At 40.7% G+C, this 26,010-nt stretch overlaps 1 protein-coding gene across 3 annotated transcripts; it reads right to left on the bottom strand.

Annotated features, from left to right (window-relative positions):
- Positions 1-91: 91 nt before the first annotated feature.
- FOXM1 (forkhead box M1) lies at positions 92-25,825 on the bottom strand. Of its 3 annotated transcripts, none has more exons than XM_027856470.1 (9): positions 25,746-25,825; positions 21,517-22,068; positions 20,733-20,881; positions 9,757-9,948; positions 7,163-7,291; positions 6,580-6,624; positions 5,830-5,902; positions 5,486-5,661; positions 92-2,198 (listed from the first exon to the last, which is right to left on the bottom strand). In XM_027856470.1, exons 2-9 carry the CDS (start codon positions 22,025-22,027, stop codon positions 1,167-1,169), a joined length of 2,307 nt encoding a protein of 768 aa, XP_027712271.1. In that variant the 5' UTR covers positions 22,028-22,068; positions 25,746-25,825; the 3' UTR covers positions 92-1,166. The 3 variants fall into 3 exon arrangements, with proteins under 3 accessions (XP_027712271.1, XP_027712273.1, XP_027712274.1); XM_027856472.1 differs by having other exon boundaries at positions 5,830-5,899; XM_027856473.1 differs by lacking the exon at positions 6,580-6,624 and having other exon boundaries at positions 5,830-5,899.
- Positions 25,826-26,010: the final 185 nt, after the last annotated feature.

The following is a 26,010-nucleotide window of genomic DNA, read 5'->3' as shown; positions in this document are numbered from 1 at the left end:
ATTTATCCCTGCCCTCTATCCCCTACCCCCTGCCATATGATGATTCATACCTTCCTTAGAACTCAGAGAAGAGTCTCCAGACACCAAATACTTCATTCACAAAACCCAACATCTCTACCCTAGCCTTTATTGAGTAGGTAGTTACAAATGTGTGTGCCTAAGACTCTGGCCTAATATAAATGATGAAACTTTGGCTTATGGGGTGGGTTGGTTATAAAAGCTGAAATGCAAATGGAGGGGATCCAGTATAAATAAGGGTGACCTTACGATCACCCCCCATCCCACCCATCCTCTGGCCAAACGCTCCCTTCTCAGGGTTGCCCAACAAAATCTGGAATCTTAAAAGAAATACTCTAGTAGCCTGCCGTCTCCCCCCATTCAGCTTTGGGGAACTGACCCCATTACAATGAGAATCTGCAGCAGTGTTGTGGCTCTCCCTCCAATCCTCAACAGGAAAGTTATTGTAGGAGTCCAGTGCAGGGAAAACAGATCTCCTATTCTGAATGCATGGTGGGTTAAGAAACCTTGAGAAGTGCATTCTTCATCCAGAAAAACCCTCGAGCCATGAACCTGAAGCCCTTATCTCCCAGAGAAGACCAAAAGCAAGCCATGGAAACAAACAAAAAAACCTGAGTCCCCCAACCCGCCCATTGGCAACCCCCACAGTACTGATCTAAGGAAATAAAGTTATGTTAATAATTAGAGGATAATTTGGAGAATATACTCTATTTACAATGACCACCTGGCCCCAAGGGGTCACTGAGAGGAGAGTAGGGAAAGATGAAGAAGCTTGTAGACGTAAATAAGGCTGGGAGCTCCTCCTCTGGTTTTTAGCTTTTGTGCTGCTGTTCCCACCATTAGTGCCCTGATGAGGAGGTCAGGCTGGTGATGGAGGTAAAGAAGACAGGTTTTCTTGGGGGAAGCTCCAGGATAGGCAATGACCAGCCATCAGGAGACCAGCTTGTAGTCAGCAAGATCAGGAGACAGCTAGAACGTGACTGCCTACCTTGAACTAATTGGGAGAAACAGAGCTAAGAGAAGTAGACAGGTTCACCGGCTATTGGCAGGCCTGCTGCCTTCACACAGTGTGTGAACTGGTCTAACCGTTGGACCACCCAGCTACTTGTCAAACCTGAACTAGTGGACTTAGTGGGGTACGCTGTGCTCTACCGCAACTCAGGGATAAACTGAGACCAGCTAATATTGTCAGGGCCCAGGGGATCCTCCTCCAAGCCAGGAAAACTGATGTCCAACAGGATCTTGCTGAGGCTGTCATTCATTGTGTCCAGAACGAGGCCTTCAGTCAGTGAACGGTTGGCAGAAAGGTTGGAGACATGCATCTCAGGGGAGCCAGGCTTGGGGGCTTCAGGATCTGAGGTGGGAGAGCTGTTAAAAGGGTCAGAAACCAGGTCAAGTGACTCTGGATTAAGAAGCTCCTGGGGTGACTCAAAGAGAGGAACATTCTTCAGTGGGGTGGTGCTGAGATCCAGCAGCCCCATGGAATCTGGCAGCAGGGTAAAAGATCCCTGGGGAGTACGCACTGGGCTGAAATCGAGCCCTGTCTCCTTGTTTGGGGGTGTAAGCCTCCAAGGGTCTGGGGTCATAGGGAGAACAGCTTTGCTGGGAGTGGAGGAAATGGGTAGCTTGCATAACATATCCTTGACTGGTGTTTTAAAGGGACCTCCTTCATCCTGAGAGTGGCTCAGTTGGGAGGTAGACTCCGATGCCTCTGGGAGGAAGGGGAGATCTGTGTTTTGTCTGGAGGGTCCAGGGATCTCTGGGAACAATAGTTCTGGCTCTTCCAAGCAAGGTGGGATAAGGTGCTGTTTCCTTCTGGATCGGCTCATCTCCCTCCTTTCTCTCCGCTTAATCACAAGCATGTCAGAGACACCCTGTGGTGGGGACTTGAGCCCTGTGAAAATCTTCTTGGGTCTGGAGGCAGAGAAAAGGGAAGGGTCCTGCCAAGGGTGTGATACTTCTTCCTTGACCACCGGAAAGGGTGAGGGCCACTCTTCCAGTGGTGGGCTCTCCACTTTGATGGGTCTTGTGAACTGGGATAGTTCTTCCATGGGCTGGAGATCTTCTTTGACAGACTGAGCCCGAAACAAAGGAGATAGCCCTTCCCCAGGTAGGGCTCGTTCCTCTTTCAATGATCCAGAAGTGGAAAAGGGAGATAGTCCCTCATCAGCTAGCAGCACCTGAAAGTAGAACACAAAAAGGTGGGAGGGATGTCTCCTGACCATATTCAATCCTCTAGACCTTTTAGCAGAACTTAATCACCCTAGCCTGTTATTAAAAAGCTCCTTGGGAGGCAATTTCACTAACTACGGTTACCTGTCTCAGGATCTAACACAGCTTTTTGATTAAGAAGTTGGTTCTCTTTGCCTAAGTTAAATCACTTCTACAGTTTAAGCTTCCTATGTTCTCAGAGGTTCCTCACCCCACCAGGTATTAACCCACTTTTATGTCTATGACATCACTCTGAAAATTTTTCTCCAGATGAAAAGAATTCATAGCATCATAGAATGTCATACTTGGAAAATAGACCTTAGAGATACAGTCCCATTCCCTGATTTGTTATTTATTATTTGCTACCCTAGCTTTGCTATTTACTTCCCTGTGATTTGGAGCAAGTCATTTTGGCTCTCCGGGCCTCAGCTATCCTCATCTATAAAGCAGATATAATAATACACATAGTATTATTATATCTAAGATAGTATCTACTTCAAAAGGATTATTTTGAGGATCAAATGAGATAATATAAAGCATACTGTAAATCTTAAAGTATTATATAAATGTCAACTATCCTGTTAGTTGCTGAGCTCACAATCTTTCTCTCCTTCCCACTTCCTGCCCTCCATACTAAGGGACTTCAACACACACAGATACTTCCTCAAACACTCTAACTTCCCAGTTCCTCAACCTACTCATTTCCCATCACCTGCTCCACCTCAGCCACACACTGCCATCCTCCCAGTTTGCCCGACTCAAAACCCAGACGTTATCTTCAAGTCCTCATTACTTCTCATCCCTCCCTAGCCCCTATATATCTAATCCCTTGCCAAGGCATGTCACTTTCCCCTTCATCTCTCACATATTCCCCCTTCTTTCCTCTGATACTGCCACCACCCTGGTACAGGCCCTCATGTCCTCCTGCCTAGACTATTGCAGAAAGCCTGCCACAAGTCTCTCCCCACTTCAGTCCATTCGCCCTTCGGTTGCCAAAGAGATCATCCTTAGGTACAAGTCCAACCACATCACCCCTCCTCCCTGCCTGCTCAATAAATTAAAGTGGCTAGCACCTTCAGGACCAAATATAAAATCCTGTTTGATGTTCAAAGCCCTTCATAACCTGGCCATCTCCACCACCTTTCCAGATTTCTTCTTATACCTTATACCTTCCCTACATACCCTTTGATCAAGTGACACTGGGCTCCTCGTAGTTCCTCAAACAAGATACTCCCATGTCTTGACTGGGCATTTTCACTGTCTGTCCTCCATACCTGGAATGCTCTTCCTCCTCATCTCTGTCTGCCTCATGGCTTCCTTAAGAAGTGCCAACTAAAAGCCCATTCTTTACAGGAAGCCTTTCTCAATCCTTCTGAATTCTAGCACATTCCCTCTGCTGATTTATTTCTTATTTATTTTGTATATAGTTTGTTTGCATGTTTCTCCCTAATTTGATTGTGAGTTCAAAGGCAAGGACTGTCTTTTGCCATTCTTTGTATCCTCAGCACAGTGCCTGGCTCATAGTAGGTACTTAATAAATGCTTATTGGCTGACTTTGGATTCAAAACTAGAGCCTAGTGCAATGCCTTCATAAAAATGATGTTTAATATATTTTCACTCTTTAATCTTTTATAATTGGGCTTCTGCTTCCACAACCCTTCTGAAACTGCCCCTTCAAAGTTTTCCCATAATCACCCAATTTCCCATAATCACCCAATTCCCATAATCACCCAAAATCCAATAGGATTTCCTCCTAATCACCCAATTCATGGCCTTTTTTTCTGTAACCAGTTTTATCAATGCTTTTTTATTTTTTTACATGTCACATCTCTCTTCCCTACTGAACAGTTAGGACCAACTTGCAAAATGACTGCAAATACAGTGTTCCACTTTCACCCTCCCCCATTTCCACCATCTGTCTGGTCTCTGGACTGGGGTTGCTTAATGAAATCAATCTAATTTGTTGCCCATGGCCCTTTTCTCAGTCATCCTCCTTGAGCTCTAGGCAGCCCCTAACACAAGCAACCAACTTGCTTCCTTGAAACCCTCTCCTGCTTGGTCTTTTGTCATGGTTCTCTTCTAGCTCTTCTCGTATTCCTCTGGCTGATCACAATTCCTCCTTTGTTGTTTTTTTTTCCTCTCCCAACCAAATGCAGGGTTCTCTAAGACTCCTTCATCATACCTCTTCTCATCTTTTTGAATTCTCTCTTGGTAATCTCTTAATTACTTCTGTGTAGCTGGGTAAAGACTGCCAAATCCCTAATTCCATTCTCAAATTCCAAGCCAACATTTCTAATCCCTTTTGGAATTCTCCATCTGGATATTTCAATCCAGAATCAACTTTCCAGACTAAACCCATAGTTCCCTAATTTTTCTAGTAATAGTACTTATTTCTTATTTCTAGTAATTTTTATTTCTAGTAATTTATTTCTTATTTCTAGTAATAGTACCACCATTTCCCCCTAACATGGACTTCTCTCTCTTTTGCCCCCATAACTAATAATTCTTATTGATTTGGCTTTGGAAATATTTCTTGTATTTGTCTGCTCTTGTCTATCACTACTGATATCTCTCTATTTCAAGTCCTTATTAAATTATCAAGTCCCAAACTTCTACAACAATAATATCAACTGCTTCTCTACTGCTAGTCTCTACCCTCTCTAGTCTAGCCTTCAGACCACTACCAGGTGCTTCCTTGCTAAAGCATAGTTTTAATCATATTAATCTCTTGCTAGTACTTTTGATTGCTCTCCACTGTCCAAAAATCAAGCTCAAAAAATTCCTTAACGTGATATTTAAAGACTTATAAAATGTCCCCCAACCTACCTTTACAGCCTAATCTATTTCCCTTGACAAATTAACATTCCTGTCAAAGTAAACTACTATCATTTCCTTAACAGCTATTGCATTTTTTCTGCCTCTTTGTCTTTGCTTATCCTGTTCTGAAATACCCTTTTCTCCCCCACCCCATTCTTTAAGGACAACTAGTTCAAAGGTTACGTCCTTCAGAAAGACTTTCCTTAATGATCCTTCCTAGTTGGAAGTAACTTCTTCCATTTAATTGCTAAAGCACTTCTCCCCCATCTCTTTGTTATGGAACTTAATAACATAATTCAGAATGTAATCTTTTCATAACTGTTTTATCTTCCCAAGGAAAGGGATCAGGTCACATTCAACTTCGTATACTCTACAGAACCTAGTATGATGAACTTATATGTAAATATTTGTTGACTGACTGAGAAAGGACACCACTCACCTTGGGGGCAATGCGAACTCGCTTACTATGACGGACAAGCTCTGAACTCATGAGAGAGGCAGCCAGCGGTAATGGCACCTTCACTGAAGGCTGCAGCACCAGGGATTGGTTCACTGGGAACTGGATTGGTACTAGATATGAGTTGACCCTTGGGAGTAGTGGCTTCATCTTCCGTCCTGAGAGAGAGGATGAGGTCAAGATCACTGGGGGCCAGACTTCCTCCCCTTTCTCAATCCCAGATCCTCTTCCCAAGGATAGAAGCCAAGAACTTAACCTAAGAGTCTTGACTCCTTTTAAACTTGCTCCTAAACAAAAGCTGAACTTAGCTCTTCCCACATACTCACGTGCACTCAAGGGGAGCTCAGCTTTGATGCCCAGGTTTCTTCGGAGATCAGGGATGGGCCGTTTCTGTTGCTGCTTGTCAAAAAAGGGAAAAGAAAGAAGCCTAGTTTACAGAGGTGTGGGAGATGAGAAGCAAACCCCACCAGCTGCTCTGCTCTGGAACAGTGCTGTCTCTCTGCCACCTGATAGCCATAAAGGAAGAAAAAGCTGATCCAAGGGGATCGCCATGGGTCCTGTCTCCATGGCCTGTCTGTGGGAAGGGTGAGCAGCATAGTGACCAACAGTACCAGAACAGTGCCCCCAACCATACCCATGGTGTCTCCCTGGGGAGCTAGACTGTATGGCTAAATAAGTGGAAAAGAAGAGCAAAGAAGAGAAATGTGGGTGAAAATAGCTGCTTGCAAGACTCATGTCATTTACATTGCTGCTATTCCATGCCAAGTCTGTGGCACTGTTCTCCTGTCATGCTGCACTCTGCTGAACACCTTGCTGTTGCCTGTGGGAAGGGAAAGGGAAGTAGTTGTGATCCCTAAAGAGGTATGCATCTGGGGGAGGTGCGACAGTCATAATGAAGCAGCTGAGTTCTCCCATGTCTAAGATAGCCTTGGGGTAGTCTGTGTCTAGGGCCAGCAGTCACATGGCCCTGGGATTGCCTGCCCTTCCTTTAACATCTTGTCCCTGTCCACTGAAGTCATGCTGAGCAGCAAAAGGAGAACAAGGCCAAGCCCCGAGCTGGAGAGAGAGAATCTTACTGATTCCAAGTGCTCAGACGATGGTGGAGACCCTGGGTCCAGTGGCTGGAGGCAGCAATGCATTGGGAAAGAAATAAGATTGAAGTTACCAACCAATTTGGTCAATTTCACCAGTAGGGGAAGAAACATAAACCTGACATAGTGAAGAACACTTTCATAAAATACTCCTTGAAGGGCTTAGGTATGAGAGAGAATGGGAGTAAGAACTCTATCAGATACATGAACATGGCTGTAACACCGAAACAACTGTTCCTTTCAACAAAGAACCCCTTAGTATTAAAACACATCATGAATTAAGTCTTAGGTCTCTGGTTTAATATGTAAAAAACTCAAAATTTGCCTTTTTTGTTACCTCTAAATTTTTTTGCTAGATTTCTCCCCTGCCCCCTGTCCTCCAAAACCTTACCCACTATTTTTCAACTGTACCTAATACGTTGTGTTCTCTGTACATGTTGATCGTGTGACTGATCAGAGAACAAAATGATCTTACTCCCTCATGGGTACTGTCACGCTCAATTCTGAAGGGGTTTCTAAGTCTAAAAGTAATCACTAATTGCCATCCACTGGATACCAGGATGCTTACCTTAAACACCTGGTCCAGTGTCAAATACCGATTGGCATCAGGGTGGATGGTCCAAAAGGAAACCTTGCCATTGGCAGATGTCTCCCGAACAAACATGTCATGTAGAGAAAGATTGTGGCGGATAGAATTCTGAAATGAGATGAAGACATTCAGATTTCAGTTTTGGAAACACGACTTTTGATTATTATTGGATGATGGTTCCCAGCTCTCTAACTTTAATTTTCTTCTTCATCATAAAGCCTCTTTTGGAATCTGTCAAATCTCTGGGTGGCTAACTACATTTCTCACTCCAAAACACCACTGCATGTCCCCAGGCTCAGCCATGATTCCAAGGATCTCAAGCAGTACACAGGTTAGTGATTCACTCCATTTTTTAGGCTAGTGATCAAGAGATGAGTCTGGATGGTTGTTAGGGGATGGGGAAAAAATCAGTTTTAGATTGAAGCAATAGGTAATACCAAGAGAAGCTTGTATAGAAATTAGTCAAGGTGTGCCATGTTAGATAATTGGAGGCTGAGAATTGAGAGTCATGGTTCATATAACAAGATGCAATGTGGGGTAGTAGTCTCACTTCTGACAATATACTGGCTATGTGACCCTTGGCAAATCACCTAACTACTCAGAGCCCCAGGCAACTCTTTTTTTTGTTTTTGTTTTTTCATTTTTTTTTTTCAGGCAACTCTTTAAGAGTGGCAGAGCTGTGGGGCAAGTTTCCTTATATCAATGCAATTACAAGTGCATAGGTACAAAAATATAAAAAGGTCACAGAACTTAAAGTTGGAAGGGACCATAAAGGATTATTTAGTCCAACCCCCTCATTTCGAAGATTAAGAAACAAAGGCCAGAGGACTGAAATGACCTGCCAAAAATCACAGAGGTAGTAAACAGTAGAGCTGGAACTAGGACCTCAGGTCCCAAAATCTATTACTCATTCCCTTGCATAACACCCCGATCAGTTTTGTTTTCTCTATGACTGCATCTTAGCTAGTTTCCTTCAAGGTTCGGCCCAAGTGTTAACTTCTATATGGGCTTTTCCTTATCCCCCCAAGTTGCTCATACCTTCCCTCCCCAAATTATCCTGCTTATTTTGTATATTCTTATGCAGGATGTCCCCAAAGTCTTAGTGCAGTTTTAAGTTTTGTTAGTTAAAAATTAAATTTTGGGGTAGACCACATTATGCTATCAAGGTTCCAGAGCTTAAAAGAGTACTAAGACTTTGGGGATACCCGGCATGTGCATATGTAATCTCCCCACTAGAATGTAAATTCAGTTAGGGTGGGAACTGTTTCATTTGAGTCTACCCAGAGTTGAGCATAGCACCTGACACACAGCAAGTGCTGAATAAATGCTTGTTAATTGACAGAGCTGTAAGACTGTGCTTCAGTCTTCCCATGTGTAAAATGGGGATTAGTCCTTCTACACGTTCCAAAAATATAAAAATATATGAAATAAAGAAGCAGCAACATGTTAGACAACAATGACTTGTGCAGAAGACAAGGCTGACCAGAAAAGAAAGATTCATGCAGCAAGAACAGGAGACAAAAGATTGACAGATCAAGAAGCCTATCAGAATCCAAAAGACACAAAAGGTACAGGAGGGAGGCCTCAAGGGTACTGGCCGATATGGAATTTACCAACACAAGTAGCACCTAAAAAAGGACCATACTCATTCATGAAATCTCAGGTCAATTGAATAGAGGTTGAAGAACAGTCAAGACCATTTCCTATGGAGATCGCCACCATCTAGTGCTTCTTCTACACTGTCTCTTACCCTCCCTGCCCAGGAGATGCTCCCCATCAGGGCCCGAGTATTCTTTACCAGATCAGAGGCCAGCAGTGTCTATGGAATGCACAGCACTCTGCCTCACTCTGTGCCATCACCCTCTCTCCTGAGGGATCAGACTTGGCACACCATTTTAAAAAACTTGTTCTACATCAGCTTGTGTGCCATCTTGGGGAAGGAGATGGGAAGGGAGAGGGGGGGAAATTTAAAACTCAAAAGCTTATGGAAGTGATTGTTGATAAATCAAAATAAATTAATAATGCCTAAAAAGCTTGCCAATCCCACAAATATATAGGAGAGGGGATTCACCAGCCACTGTAGACACCCTAATTGCAACTCAGATAGCTAGGTTTATTTGGAACACACCCGTCTAGAGCGATTCTGAAAATATTATTAGGAACCATGGAAACTTGGGAAGATGTTCTAGAGACTATCAAGTATGAAATTCAGTAATCTAAAAGATTACTTCAGTGTAAGTTATATAGTAAGACATGACATCTAGTCACATTCTAAGAGTATTTTCTACTGAGAAATCTCGTCCAGCTCTCCTGAGCAGGGGCAAAGTGGAATTCTGAACCACCTTCTACAGTGGACTGAACAACAAAGTATCACGGTATTATAAGTAGGAGCGTCTGAATAGTAACTGCTTGGCCATTTTGCCTAGGTTGTTGGAAGTATGTTATACACCCAAATTTCAGATCAATTTATTTTTTAGGTCTAGTCTCTTCTGCTTTCAAGTGTTCTTCCATGACATCAGAGAGTGGGGATTCGGTCACCTGGACCCTGGTTGTTATAGAGACATTATAGAGACCTTCCAGCCCGGTTTGGCGATGTGCTTAAAGTAGGGAAAGTGATCCTCAATCCAGGTATAGATGTCTTTCAAGGTCATACGTTTCCGCTCAGTGCTGTTGATGGCAAACTGGATCATGGCCATGTAGGAGTAAGGTGGTCTTTCTGCTACAGAATCCTGCCAGGAGGTTGATGCAGCTGGGGGTTCTTCCACCTGAGAACAGCAAAAGAGCCAAAGGAAGAGGACAAAAAAGAAGAAAGAGGGAAGGAACCAGTTATCAAAGCTGCCCACTTAGAGTCCATCTCTTGGAAAAACCCTCTTATCCAGAGGATGATTCTAGAGGAAACATGTTCACAGCCATATTACTGTGGGACCTGCCCTACATGGAGTTATCAGAGATTCAGTTTCTTCTAATTCTGTGAAAGCTATTTATATCAGACCACTCAGTATTAGATCTCTGAAATTTCTTCCAGCTCTAAGTCTGTGATCCTAAGAATAATTCAGATTGACTTATGCCAAACCAGTGGTCTGATGTAAATGGTTACATGGAATCAAAAGGAACTGAATTTCTGATAACATCAGACCAATAGATTGGCTTAAATCAGTCTGGATTATTCTTAGGATCACAGGTTAAGTAACTTGTCCAAGGTCTAGATCTGAACCCAGGTCCTCTGGCTTCAAATACAACACTGGGAAGTATTTAACTCATATATGATTCCTTTGCTTCCAATATTATTTTTTCTAGTGTGCATATGTATTTGTGTGTATATCTTTTGGCAACAGTTTTTACATATTTTTATTCTAAATAAGTTTTCTCTTCTTGAGATAATAAAATACAGTAAAACATTCTGTTCCTGAATAATAAAACCATCACCCAGGGTGGATGTGAACATTTCCTTTTGTCTTCATAATCACATATAATATATTCTAAAATGTCCCCATTAGATCTGTAAAACCTAATGCTTGGTTGGTTGTTTAATACATGGTAAAGTTGAATATAATACATTAACCAAGATGGCTCTTTTTTGCACAATAAAATTTATTTTAAAGAAATAGAGCATTTCTTGGTATGGCAGCAAAGCCCCAAATGCTGTTCCACAGAGAAAATATCCATTCCCTTCATACTCTTCCTGTGTGCTAATCAATTTATATAGCCCTTATGCATTGGAAAGAATTCTCCAGAAATGATTTCTAGCTCACAGAAGTCCTGCTGATACGTCATGGTGGTATGGAACTGTTTATAGAACGTAAGCTGTGACAATTCCTTCCAGCATAGAAAAGCTTTAAGTAAAGTCCCTGTGATGGACTACAAGTCTTTTGTCTGAGAACCAACCAATGGAGGCCATCTCCAGTCATCCTGATCTATATCTTGCCATTGGACCCAGATGGCTCTGGAGGAAAAAGTGAGGCTGGTGACTTTGCATAGTTCTCCCTCACTTAAATCCAATTTACTTGCAAGTCATGGTATCACCTTCTTGATGTCATGGCCCTCTTTGAGAACAAAAGACAAACAACAACAACCCGAGAATCAACCTACGTAATTTCAAGAAGCTCAACACCAAGTTGGCTGCAGAGTGATTGACTTTTTGGACATATCAATTCACAAAGTCCAATTACTAAGGTTCAGTTACTAAGGACTACAATCTACTTCAATGGAAAGAGTAACGACAATATTCAAACCATATATTCTTGAAAAACTAGAGATTAAGTTTAAGATGCTTTATTATTCAACTAGAACTCATGTTTGGAGTTCAAATTACTATATGCCATATAAAAATGAGCTCTCCATCACAGAAATGATATTGTTGTGAGGGTATATTGCAGTCCTCTAAGCCAAGGGGACAAAGCAGATTGTAAGTTTTTAATACAAATCACAAATTGAGCAAAGAAACAAAATATAATAATGAATGGTTAACGCCAATAGGTCAGACATATGTTGAAAGATTCTACTAAAAGTTGAGAAGATGATGAATTTTTCACTTCCCTGGGGACAATTTTCATTTTCACTGGGGAGAAACCACGGTACAGAGGAAAGAATGCCAGATTAGGTGTCAGAAGACCCAGGTTCAAATCCCAGCTTTAACACTAATTACCTGAAGGATCTTAGGGAAGTCACTTAATCTCTTTATGCTTCAGTTTCCTCACCTGTAAAATGAGATAGTTGAAACTAGATGATCTACAAGGTTCCCTCCAGTTCTAAATGTGAAATCCTATGACCTCCCAAAGGTTGAAGAAATGACAAAAGGAAAGCACATCGTGATTCCATTATTTTAGACCTGATTTCGAACAAATAAGAAGAAACTCCATGGTTAAAGAATTGTGGGACATGAATGCAATAGCATATTATTGTGTTACAAGAAATGACAAAGTGAACAATTAAAGAAGAAACTGTGAAAAGCCCTCTCTGAACCAATACAGAGTAAAATGTGCATCTAGAACGATTTATACAATGACAACATTATAGAGACAATTTTGAAAAACTTTAAAACTATGATTAATGCAATGATAAACCACGAGTGAAGAGTACTGAAGATGAATCATGCCACCCACCTCCTGCCAGAGAAGTGATGGACTTAAAATGAAGAAGGAAACATACATTTTTGGACATGGCCAATGTGGAAATTTATTTTGCTAAATTATGCATATTTGTTACACGGGGTTTGTTTTTTGAGGTCCTAAAAAGAGTGGGGTTGCATGAGGGAGGAATAATAAATGCTTGTAAAAAGAAATCAATTTAAAAAAATAAAAGACATTAAAAAAAGAATTATGTCATTTTAGAAGTTGTTATAAAGAGAGAACCCCTGAACATAGTATAATACATGAGTTTAAAGAAATATGAATTTGGAAAAAAGGTAGGAAAGATCTCAAAGCTCAAGAATGGGAGAATAAAATTCTGATGACAAAAGTGTAAATGATTCTTATGAAGAAGAAAGTGGGGGATAGTACCTAAAGAAATTAATATGGAGAGAGAACTCAGTGATGAGATCAGATTTTAAAAGAACATGTATAAGAGATGGCATCAGAGATAGGTAATAGGATTAATACAAAAGGATGACAAATTCTGCAAGTATATTAGGTTAAAAATCTAACCTGAACTGAGGCCTGCAATAAATACTAAGGACAACAAAAAATGTTATGTTGGAAGCAAGAAGATAAACACATAATAGGACCAGGGTTTAGGGAGATGAGGTTATAACACATGACACAAAGAAGAAAAATCAAATTTATTTTGTTTCTATATTCACTACTAATAAGAATGATCTTCAGATGGCAAAGAATAGGGGAAAAAAAGTTAGCAGGAAAATGAAATCCAAGATACTTAAGATGGCAAAAGAACATCTAAAGGCTCTTAAAGACTTTAAATCATCTGGCAGAAGCAAAATTATATTCCAATATACTGAAGAATTTAAGAATAAATGCTGCATCATTGCTCATGACCTCTGAGAAAAGATGCCATGGGATTACCATCAGCACAAAAAGGTGGGTTCTTCCTGCAAAGTCGCCTATGAGGATTTAAAAAAGGAAAGAAGTGGTTGCTATGAACCTATATGGGTTAAGAATCTTTATTTTGGGCAAAGCTTTCCAAATTGGAAAGATATGGCCTGCATGATAGTGCAGTTAAGTGTGTTCACAATTGTGTAAACAATCAGATGTAGAGTCTTGATTACTAGAATGACATCAACTTAAATGCTGTTATCTAGTGGAATCCCACAGGTTTTTCTCCTATTCAATATTCTGATTAAAGATAAAGATGGCATGTGTATTAAATGTGCATATCAGATGTTGCTAGAGAAAATAGTTAAATATGTTGGATGACAGAATCAGGAACCAAAAAGATCCTGACATCCTGGACTAGTGGGCTAACTCTCTTAAGGATGAAATTTAATGGGAGTAAACGTAAAAGTACTACACCAGGGTTCTAAAGGGTAAGTGTACAATTATATAATGAGAAAGACATGATAACAGCTAATAATAATGGTTAACATTTATATATTGCTTACTATGTGCCAGTCATTGTGCTAAGCACTGCACAACTGTTATCTCATTTGATTCACAACAACCCAGCAATGTAGATGCTATTACTATCCCCATTTTACAGATGAGGAAACTGAGGCAGAGGTTAAGTGACTTACTCACATAGCTAGTGTCTGAGACCAGATTTGAACTCAGGTCTTCCCAACTCCAGGACCAGCGCTCTTCTATTTCACCACTTAACTGCCCCTTATGGCAGATCATGTTAAAAAGATCCAGGGGTTTTAGTGAACCCCAAGTTGAAAAAAAACCAACAGCATGATGTGACAGCCAAAAAAAGCTAATGTGATCTGAGGCTGCATTAATAAGTGTAAGTACCTGAAGGATAGGGAATTATACCATTGTACTCTGTTCTAGTCAAACCATATTGGGATTATTTACAGTTTGAGGGATAAGAAGAGGGTGTCATATTTTTAGGAAGGATGTTGACAAGTTGGAGAGGGACCAGAGGAAGATGACTAAAGTATGAAAGTACATGAAACCATGTAATACAAAGATTGATTCAAAGAACTGAAGATGTTTAGGCTGGAAATTCTGGATAGAATTTCTGGAGGTTGGAAAGGTTGGTGTGGAGGAGGACTACACCTTAGTACTGTTTTCAAATATAGGGAGGGTTGTCATGAAGAATAGATTAGATTTGTTCTGCTTGATCCTGAGGTACAGAACAAAGACCAATGGGGTAGAAATCATAGAGAGGCCAAATCTTGTTCAAGGTAAGGAGAAACTTCCTAACAATTACATCTACCTCAAAACAGGATAATATGTCTTAGAAAGTAATATGCTGTCACTGGTATTCTTGAAGCAGAAGATGCATAACCACTTGTCAGGGATGATGTAGAAGATTTATGCTTCAGGTAGGAATTGGAGTAGATAACTTCCAGCATCAAGATTCTACCATACTTAATCATTTTGTCTCCATCTTTTCTAATAAAGAAAATGATCTTCAAATTGGAAAAGGTAGATAAATACGAATAAGGACTTGAAGTCAAACATAGCTGAGGCAATAGAAAACAACTAGCAACTTTGAAAAGTCCAACTCTCCCACCAAAGTGGGAAATAATTTACCCACAGATTTGATTATGGGGCCACTGTTGTAATCTTTAAGTAATCTTAAAGAAGAAGAATGGTGATGTAAGACTGGAGATAGATAAATGTCTTAAATATTGGTGAGCTTGGTGTTGATAATAGCAAAATTCTAGATTGTATTATTTATCCTTCAAATTCTTGGCCTTTTGATAGAATGTATTATTAAATGAATGCTTTATAAGCACTTAGCAAAGGAGCCAGCATGACTTCACTAAGAACCAATCATGTTTCAATAACTTCCATTTCCTTTTTAGATAATCTTACTAGACTGGTGGATTTATGAAGGGTAGCAGAGTAGTATAACTAGATTTCATGTAAAAAAAAATCTGACAAAGTCTCTCATGATACCCTTGTTGACAAGATGGAGATATTTGGGCTGTCGGAGATGATATCCAGCTGGATGATCAGAACTAAAGAATGTTAATTAATGGATCAGTATGGATGTGGAGATAGGTCTCTAGAAGTATTCTACAGGATTCTGCTCTTGATTCTATTATGTTTTACACATTTATTAGTTGAATTAAGACAACTTGAATAAAGATATGGTTGGGATGCTTACCAAATTTGCCTATAATAAAAAGTTGGGAGGGATAATTTACTGGATGGCAATCAATATCTTAAAAAAAAAAATCTCAATCAGCCAGATCAATTATATGTAACAAGATGAAATTTAATGGGCATGTAAGTCCAAAATATGAATGGCACAAATATAGAACAGGGGAAACCTTACCATATGAAAAAGATTTAAGAATTTTAGTTGATGGTAAGCTTAATATGAATTAGCAGTGTGATACTACAAACAGAAGGGCTAATGTGAATTTAGGCTGTATTAATATGTCCAGAACAAGGGATCTAGCAGTCTCACTTTACCCTGAATTTGTTAGATCACATCTAAAATATTGTTTATATGGGAATTACATTTTAAGAGATGCAATGGAATAATGCTATAAGGAACAACTAGAATGGTGAAAGGAGCATAAATCATATCATATGAACATAGAATCATAATTTAGAGCCAAGAAGGTACTTAGAGATCATCTGTTCTGACCTCTATTTTAGAGAAGGAAACTGAGCCCAAAGAGGTTAAGTGATTTGCATAAGATCATATAGGTAATAAGTAGCACAACTAGGATTCAAACCCAAGGCTTTTCCACCGTGCCATTCTGAGTAGTGGTTGAAGGAACTGTGAATGTTTAACTGGACAAAAGAAGATTCAGAGGGTATGTGACTATTTTCATTTTAGTAGCTAGGGACACTTGTAGATTGGTATAGTTTTAGGGGTAGTGAGTACATGTAGGGAGTTTGATAGCTGCGGATGCACCTCAACAATTCAACTAGATGGGTGTGGGAGTTGCTTGCAATATATTATAATAGGGCTGAGTATCAGAAGGCAGTTTGTGATGGAGCTAGGTCTCATTATTCTACAGTGATGGAGTACAATTTTTGAGAGTAAATATGAGAAAGAGAACTGGATGCCTCACAACACAGAAATAGCCATGTCTACTCGGAAAGTCCAGGCCCCCTGCCCCATGGGGTTTTGTGTCTCTCTAAATGGTTTGGTCTTCTTGATTGAGATTTGAGGAACCATCTTGTCTATTTCCCAAAGACAGTGCCAGCCAAGGACTACCATTAGTAGTGTCTGTGTGGGTCTCTAAAAGCAGTTGGTAAAGAGAGCCAGGACACTAGTATTCAGCAAGGAGAATTTGCCTTACATGTGAAGAGTGTCCATGTGCTCAGCTGTCTGCTGCTTGTGCAAACATATCCAGGGGTCTGCCTGGTAGGGCATCTAGAATCTTGACATTTTAAATATTGGATGGGTTGTCATGCCAAAGAGAGATTATATTTAGTATATTTAGTATATATTTAGTAACATGTAGAAAATAGAATATTCTTTTTTTTTTTTTTTTTGCTTTTTGGTGAGGCTGTCGAGGTTAAGTGACTTGCCCAGGATCACATAGCTAGTAAGTGTTAAGTGTCTGAGGCTGGATTTGAACTCAGATCCTCCTGACTATTCACTGTGCCACCTAGCTACCCCCATTTTTTTTCTATAATTTTTTTTTTATTAATTTCAACCTCTTCTTGGAATGATCCTTTTACTTTCTTCTTTTTTTTTTTTTGGCTAGGCCATGGAGTTAAGTGATTTGCCCAGGGTCACAGAGTTAGTAAGTGTCAAGCGTCTGTGGCCAGATTTGAACTCAGAGTCCTCCTGACTCCAGGGCCAGTGCTCTATCCACTGTGCCACTTAGCTGGCTCAGAAAATAGAATATTCTTTATCAGTACCACCTCCTCTTAGAATTCTTAGCTATTTTCAAGTCCAACTCAGATACTATCTCCAACAGGAAACCTTTCCAGATTCACTTATTAGAGCTGTATTCTGACTCAAATTATAGTGGATTTAATTTATCTGTTTAAATATTGTATCCTCTCAGTAGAAGCTCCTTAAAGGCAGGAACTATTTTTTATTTTGCATTTGCACCACCAGTGCCTTACACTCCACACATAGTAAGTACTTAAGAAATGCTTGTTGACCAACCTTCCTTTCCTCTTATTTTTAACCTCTACCTTTTGAAAGTAGATCTTTTCAACGCCATATTGAACAAGCCACTTGGAGTCTTATCTATAGGACAACTGAGGCAATTTAAACCTATTTAGTGATGTCTGACTGTTTTTTCCTATCTTGTAGTTTTTCTAAGAGATTTGGAGGAGTCTTAAACAAGTAGTTATCAAGGTTTCACAACTACCTAAATTCCAAGAACTGAACTAGTTGTTATATTCAAGGGCTGTTTGTAGAAATATTCAACACTGGAAGAACAAAGGTCAAGAATATCAAAAGAACTAATGGAAAATATTGTAAAAGAAGGAGGTTCAGCAGTACCAGATCTTTATATTATAAGGCAGTAATTATTGAAACTATCTGGCAATGGTTAAGAAATAGGAACGTAGATCAGTGGCACTGAGTAGACATGCAATTTACAGCAGCAGACCAACATAGTAACTTGGTGTCTGATAAGTATAAAGATTTAAGTTTTAGGGATAAGAATTCATCATTTGGTAAAAATTGTTGGGAAAGCTAGAAAGCAGTCCGGCAGAAATTGGGCATAGACCAATATCTTACATCAATTACCAAGGTAAGGTCAAAATGGATATACTAACCTAGATATAAAGGGAGGTAAATTACAAGAAAATTTGAAGAACATGGAACATATTACCTATCAGACTTATGGATAGGTGAACGATTTATGAACAAAGAGATAGAGAGCATTGTGAGATGTAAAATGAGTAATTTTGATTACATTAAACTAAAAAGGTTTTGTACAAATAAAACAAATGTAGCCAAGATCAGAAAGAAAGCAGAAAATTGGGAAAAAGTTTTATAGACAGTTCCTCAGATAAAGGTCTCATATCTTAAATATACAAAGAATTTTATCAAATCTTTAAGAATTTGAGTCATTCCCCAACTGACAAATAGTCAAAGGATATGAACAGGGAGTTTTCTTATGAAGAAATCAAAAAGATTTATAGTCATATGAAAAAATGCTCAAAATCATTATTGATTTGAGAAATGTAAATTAAAACAATCTTGAAATACCATTTTACACCTATCAGATTGGCTAAAATGATAGAAGGGGAAAGTGACAAATGTTGGAGGGGATGTGGAAAAACTGGGACCTTAATTCATTGTTGGTGGATCTGTGAGCTGATCCAACCATTTTGCAGAGCAATCTGGAATTATGCCCAAAGAGTTATTAAACTGTCTGTGCCCTTTGACCAGTAATATCACTATTAGGTATATTTCCCAGATGACTAGGGAAAAAAGGAAAAGAACTTATGTGTTCCAAAATATTTATAGCATCTCTTTGTGGTGGCAAAGAACCGGAAATTGTGGGGATGCCTGTCAATCGGGGAATGGCTAAACAAATTGTAGTATATGTTCGTGATAGACTATTAATTACTCTGCTGTAAGAAATGATGAGCTCGATGATTTTAGAAAAGCATGGAGACACCTGTACAAAGTAAATTTCTAACTATTACAAATACCCAAATTAACTGCAAAAAGCCTATGAAGATGCTGTTTACATCCAGAGAAAGAGCTGACATGTATGTGTGTGTGTGTCTGTATATGTGTGTGTGTGTGTGTGCGTGCATATATGCATATTTGTGTCTAATAGAAACTATCTCTAGGGTGAGGGGTAAAGGAGAAGGGAAAAAAAGGAAGTTATATGATAACTTTGTTATATATTTGAAAAGAATAGAAAGTTGTGCATAATAAATCTGCAGTTTCAGGTGCAATCCTCTGTTTTTTTAATTCTATTTTGTTATAGAAATGCTTGTTTTAATTCTTAAGTTCAGAATAAAGAAAAGTTAAAAAAAAAAAAAGAAAAAGTTAACACAATGAAAGTCCAGTCATCATTTCAATAGTCACAACAAATCAATGCATACTCTCCACAAAAAACTGAAAGACAGCACAGCTTCAACATCTCAGCTCCTCTATTGTTAATAACCCCCACTCCCATGTTCCTTCTCTCTCCATGTCTCCATCCCCCATTCATTATCCTGTGAAGTGATTTAGTAAGAGAAACTACTACCACTTACTCTCCCTCCATCATAAGAATTTCCAAGTTTTGTTGTGACACAATGTGGTATGTTGGCTTTTCTTTAACAAAAAAAAAAAAAAAAAAAAAGCTTGTTTAATTGAAATTACAAAGAGGCAAATTTCTGCTCAGTAGAAGGGAAAATTTCCTAACCATAACAGGTATTTTAGAATAGGATCAACATATCAACAAACAATTAAGTACCTTCTATGTGCTAGGAACTATGCTATGTATTAGGTAAACAAAATTGTGAAGGTCCCTGTCATCTGTCCACAGACAAGTGAAAACACAGGTCATATTTATAATAAATACAGTGATTTGGCAAGGAGGCACTAAAAACTGGGGGAATCAGGAAAAAGGAAATGGTGTGCAAGTTGAACCTTTACAGGACCTAGGGGTTCCAAGAGGCAAAGGTGAGAAGAAAGCATTCCAACATGGCAAAGCCTATACTAAGAATGGAGTTGTGAGACAGAATGATGTGTATAGAGAATAGCAAACAGGCCAGTTGAGCTGTGTGTAAATGGGGCAAACAAAACACATAATCAGCCTAGAAGGGGAGGCTGGAGCTATATACTGTGAAGAGTTTTAAATGGCAGAGAGAAGTTTGTTTTTCCTAAAAGTAGTGGTGTGCCACTGAAGCTTCTTCAACAGGAGAGATGTGGTCAGACCTTCACTTGAGGAATATTGCTTTGGCAACTATGTGAGGGATGTATTGGAAAGGGGAGAGGTGATGAGGATCTGGACTGAAGTGATCCTAGCATGAATGCAAAGAAGGGGACAGATGGTAGAGATAGTGAAAAAGTGGAATTGCTAAAACTGGACATAGCAAGGTAAATGAGAGGGAAGAGGCATAGTTGAATGAGATTTTGAACCTTGACAACTAGAAGAACAGAGATGCCTTTGAATGTTTGAACTTATGAAGTTGTGAGCTCCTCCTTGTAAGGAAGTATTCAAACAGATACTGAATAATTGTTGAAGATATTTTAGACAGGACTGATGCATTGGGCAGATGGGATCACTTAAACAGACAACTTCTAAAGTTCCTTCCAATTCAATGATTCATACTTACCACAGTAGTATTTATGAAAAGTCTTCCCATTTCATGCATGAGGGGGAAAAGTTTCAGAAGGAAACTGCCCATAGTTCTATATCATAGCAGTAGTGGAAAATGAACTGGAACCAAGAGATTCTGATATAGTTGACCATTCAAGACATTTCTCTTTCTTGGGAACTCCCTGAAATGATCCTGATTGACCCTTCTGCCCACATTACTCTAAGAAAACTCACCTTGACTTGACTTTGCTCCAGACATTGATTCTCCTTCTCCTCTATCTCTTGCTTGATGCTGCAGGAACCCCCATCAGAACTCATCTTTCCTAACCACTGAATATTGGTCAGGCTATCATCCAGAAGACAGCCTGCTGCCTCACTTCCAGCTGTTGAAGAAATAAATCAGGGAATCTCTTTACCTGCTTGCCAGCTGTTCCAGTAGCTAGGTCTCCCTGATATCCAAACAGACAGTTGAGGAACATTCCCACAGTATTCAATACTTTGGAATCAGGGAGTCTGTGAATCTAAGATGGCCCTCAGTTGCTTTGTTCCATTCTAGATTTTGGGAGAAATTCAGAAGCACAGTTCAACTTGGATCTTAACTCAAGCCACTCTGAAAACAAGGCAATTTAATCTTACCAAAAAGCTACTCACTCAAGATAAGTTGCTTTCTGTCCCTGTACTTCAACATAAACTAAAAACTAATCTTATCCTCTTTGCAAGATCAACTTAAAGAATAATAAACACAGGAAGTCCTTTATCAAATTAAGAAGGGATATGGAAATACTAAATTTTAATAGCAGTCTCAGAACCCAGTTGCTAAGAACCAAGGTTTCAGGATCAAAAAACAGATTAATTTCTATTAGAGTTTCAGGCTAGATGTGACACATCCTAGGCATTAAATGTCTAGTAAATGCAATGTAAACAAAAACCCTGTCATCAAAGATAGTTTCCCACTGTTCCATTTTGTCTGGTAATGTATGCCAAGCCTCCCCACCTACTTGTTTTATAGATTACATACCACAGCCCTCCAGCTCCCATCCCCGACTGGAATGGGCTCCTAGTGGTCTGGGTAGGGTCACATCTCTAGTCACAGGTTTTGGTCCCATGCTCTCAGCTGCCACTTCTGCCCTCTTGCCCACTTCATCTCCTTGGTTTGGGGGCTGGGATCCAGGAGGATGGGCAGGGGCCCGTCCACTGCTAATAAGGATGAATTTGTTGGGCCCATTGCTACCACTCTCTTTCCCTTTGGCAGTCAGAGCTGCAATGATGCTCTGGATATCTGTGTTGGTGGGAACTGCTACCACTTGGGTGTTTGGCATGGTGGGATGGTTGATGATCTTGATGCCTGTTGGAAACTTCTGAAGATCAGGTCCTGCCACCTCCTTGGACAGCTGTGTTTGGCCAGACTCCTGTTGAGCAGGAGTCCCTTTGGGCTCTTCCTTTGCTCCTTCACTTGGGGCATCACGGATAGGAAGGGGGACTTTCCGTCTCTTGAGAATCAGGGGCCGATGGGGGCTAGTTTTCATCATGAATCTGTGCAATTGCTCTCCATTGAAAACAAGAATAGAACCTATAAAGAACAAGGGACAGTTTGACATGGACTGTGAGGTTGAGAAAAAAATGCTTGTAGAGAAAGGTGTTCCTTTTCACAAGAGCAAATCTTGATAATCAGAATGAATCCAGAGAATTGTTATGCTTCTGTGACAAAAGAATTAGTCTCCACTAAACAGAAGTCAATTTTAGTCAAATATTAACCACCCATTGGTAGTACAAGGCACTACACTCTGGCACAAGATCAAACTAGAAAAAGTCCCTGTCCTTGAGTGCTGACTTCAAACCCACCAAGACCTGGGTTTGAGTCCCACCACTTGCAAATACTGGTTTTGTAACTCTGGACAAGTCACTTAGTTTCTCATATTCTAGGCAATAAGGCCATAAATTATAAAGATGGTTTTCTCATCTGGGAATTCCCTGAACTATTGAAATTATAGGTCCAGTCCTTGTCCCTATGGTGACCAAAGTAAAAGTAGGTATGTCTTCTTGTTTAATCTACTCTTACAGGAACTGGCTAGAAAGGGAATAATTAGTTTCTGGAAGATATTTTCTCCTAGGCATCAACATTAATATTTTTCTGATTGGCAAATCAAAGCCCTCCAGCTTATACTCTGTATCTTAAGTTTTACTTTGCCATGGAATTGTGTCTTATTTTACAGCTACTATTAAATGTAAGTTAAAAGTTGCTTCAGTTAAATTATTCTAATTAGTAGAAGGAATTCTGAATCTTTCTCTAAAAGTACAAATGCATGTATATTAATACATTTTCTGACAGGAAGAAAAAAAAAAGATAAAGTCCTGGTCTGTAAGGAACATTCAATCTAGTGGTAAGGAAGCAGATCACTGAAGCAAATGAAATGAAAAGTGAGACCTAAGCTCCTGGCTAAGTTACATTTATTGGCAAAATAAATGAACTTGGATCTTCCAAAGCCAGCACTATCTCCACTATGGCTTGCTGTTTTTGGTAGGAACATTTTCTTGATATAACCCCAGGGGTTAGAAAATTCAGATTAAAGTTGTTACAATAAACTTTCAGCCTTAAGACAGTATCGGGGGGGGGGGTAGAATGGAGATTTTTATTTATTGTATCCTGGCATAGAGGAAAAATGATGGATTTGGAGTCAGACAACTTGGATTTGAATTCTGTTTCTGCTATTCCTTAATTATATGACCTTGTGAAAATCATAACCTTAGAGAATTTCTGATAGTTGAAAGGGACCCCAAAGGCCATCTAATCCAATCTATACCTCATCTCAAAACATATTGGACAAGAGGTCATCCAGCTTTCATTTGCAGATTTCCACTGAGAAGGATCCCACCACCTTGTAAGGCTTATGTTAGGAAGCTTTTCCTTATATAGTCTAAAATTGGCTCTGAAACTTCTACCAACTAATTACTCTTAGTTCTGCATTCTGAAGTCAAACATAAGTCTAATCTCTCTTCTGCATGACAGTCTTTCAAATACTATTTATGAGGTGATGGGACCTAGACCCCAAAAAGTCCTAAGACCATGTCTAAACAACCCAGAATCCCTGCCGCTTTCCCCCACCCCACGAGAAAATTCTCACCTTGTTGCAGAATACATGCAGACCAGACCCTGTAATTCCTTAGATAAAGGACAGACACAGGGGTGCCTGGCCCAAGGATTTTTGTCTGTAGCTGACCCAAGGACTATCCCTCAAGCCAGATATCCCCAAGGTCCATGCCTCTGGCAGCTAAGCAAAAACTGTCTTTTCTCCCTCAATGTCTGGTATCAACAAAGTTGTCTCTGCTGACTCCCTGAATTTTCCCATTCCTAGATCCTTGACATCTGCTCCCAAAGACACCTGGACCCAATGCATTACCTAATTAGCAGGCTTAACATTGCTTTCCCTACCCCTTTTCTAAGCTTTAGATTCACCACCATTAAGTTGCAAGTTCCCCAAAGGAACTTGGACCGCTACTATTGTGGTTACAATAAAACTTCTGCCACTTGACTAAGAGAAGGCTTGAGTGTGTGAATTTGTTCCAAGCAACTCTGCCTTGGCATTCTTGGGGTCCCAGCACCCCAAATTTCTTCACTATCATATCCCCCTAAGTTTTCTCTTCTCCCAACTAAACATAACCCAGTTCTTCACTGATCTTTGTGTTGTTTTTATCATCTCAATATTCTTCACCATTCTGGCTTATCATCTCATCTCCTTGGGATGGATACTATGTATAGCTCCTAGAACTAAACACAATGCTTCAGATGTTTGCTGATCAAAACCTCTTTGAGCCTCAGGTTCTTCATCTATTAGATGAGAAGGCATTTCATCTCTAAGGCTCCTTTTAGGTCTCAATCTATAAACCCAAAGCAATGCTAGCACTATAGATTTGTATAGAGTTTTAATTTTTTCTAAGTATCTAATATCTATTGCCTCATTTAATTAGTGGAACATCCCTGCAGAGTAGCTATTAGCTTCATTTTAAATTAGGAAAATGAGGTATAGAGAAATGACTTGATCAATTTCTACAAGTTAGTGGCAAGGTCAGAACTAGAATTCAGGTCTCTGATGTTTTCTTCATGCTATGATAGCTGTGTAAGGCTGGAGGAAGGAAACATTTTTTGGCTTGGAACCGTCAAATACTTATTTGAGAAGATTCAACCCTCATATGTATGTCACTACTAGGAAGTGTCATCCTGGAAATCAGAGGAATTCTTTTTCCTAGGTCCCTGCTATGCAATCTGGGGAATCACAACTCTTGACCTTATAGGCATTTGACTAGATGACCTGGGTCTCCCTTGAGCTCTTAACTTTTAATTTCTTGGACCTAAGTTCTCACTTCTTTCAGGTTCCTCCAATTTTACCTTTTCTCCAACCTCTCAAGTTCTACCTTTTAAAAATTGCCCCCCTCCTCTCATAACCACCACCTCCTGCTTCTTTCTTTTCAACATGCCCTTTCCCAAAAGTAAGCCTTATTGCTTCCTTCCACTCCTAAACCTAGTTCAGTTATGGATTCTACTGTACCTGTATGACCCAGTGTTAAAACACTGAAGGGGATACATAAAAGATGAAACAAAATTTAGCTCTCGTCTTCAAGAAATGCGAAACTTAATAATGCACATTTGTAAATAATAGTAATACAGGGTTTCAGGTGCATAATAAACATCAAACAAAATGCTAAGAGGTTTCAACATCCAAGGTCCTTTAGAGAAAGCCCCCCACTGAACAGAGGAGGCCACGATACACCCAAGGGAGTGGGAGGCCGGAGGTTCTGGGATTGCAGATTTGGTCACTGAGCCCAGCCGGCTCGTAAAGCAGGGGGCTGGGGCGGTACAGGCAGAAAGTGGCCGAGCCGGATCGGGCCCGCAGTGGAAGAGAGCGCTGGCCGCCGGTCCCGGTGCAGTGTCAGGCCCGGCCGCACCATCTCCTGGGGTTGCGGCACCTCGGGGACGGCCTCCTCCGGATCATAAGGACAGGGAGTCGGGGCCCGGCAGCCGGTGCAGAACTGGCATCCAAGCTCGGGCCCACGACCCTCTCTCCGGGGCTCCCCGCGGGGGCCCATTTTAGGGAGGGCGGCTGCGGAGCCCAGCCCCCTCCCCGGCCCAGGGCTCCCACCCCGCCGGGTTCCCTAGGGCCCTCCCGGGAGGGAGGCACGCCGGGGACTCCCTCCCTCCCCCTTCGGGAGCAGAGCCCACCCCCACCCCGGCCGCCCCCGAGGACCTCTCACCTCAGCACCGCGGCAGCTGCCTCCACCACTGCCCCAGGGCAGGCCTCCCAAGGCCGGGCCTCCCCTTAGCCTCAGCCCGCCGGGGCCGAGCCACGGTCCAGGAGCAGGCCCCGGGCCGCTGGGGGCCGGGTCGGCCAGGTCCCCGGCAGCGGGGGGGATGGGTGGGGTCACCGGGAGGGGGGAGGGGGGAGTCCTAGGCCAGGGGAGGGGGAGGAAGGGGTAAAGGGGGCTTTCAGTTTGTTCCGCGGTTTGAAATTGGCGCCGG

This window comes from Vombatus ursinus, unplaced genomic scaffold (genome assembly GCF_900497805.2).
Source record: "Vombatus ursinus unplaced genomic scaffold, bare-nosed wombat genome assembly UNPS02011431.1, whole genome shotgun sequence".
NCBI lineage: Eukaryota > Metazoa > Chordata > Mammalia > Diprotodontia > Vombatidae > Vombatus > Vombatus ursinus.
Note: the sequence above shows the minus strand (reverse complement) of the source record. Positions and strands in the feature narration are given on the sequence as shown.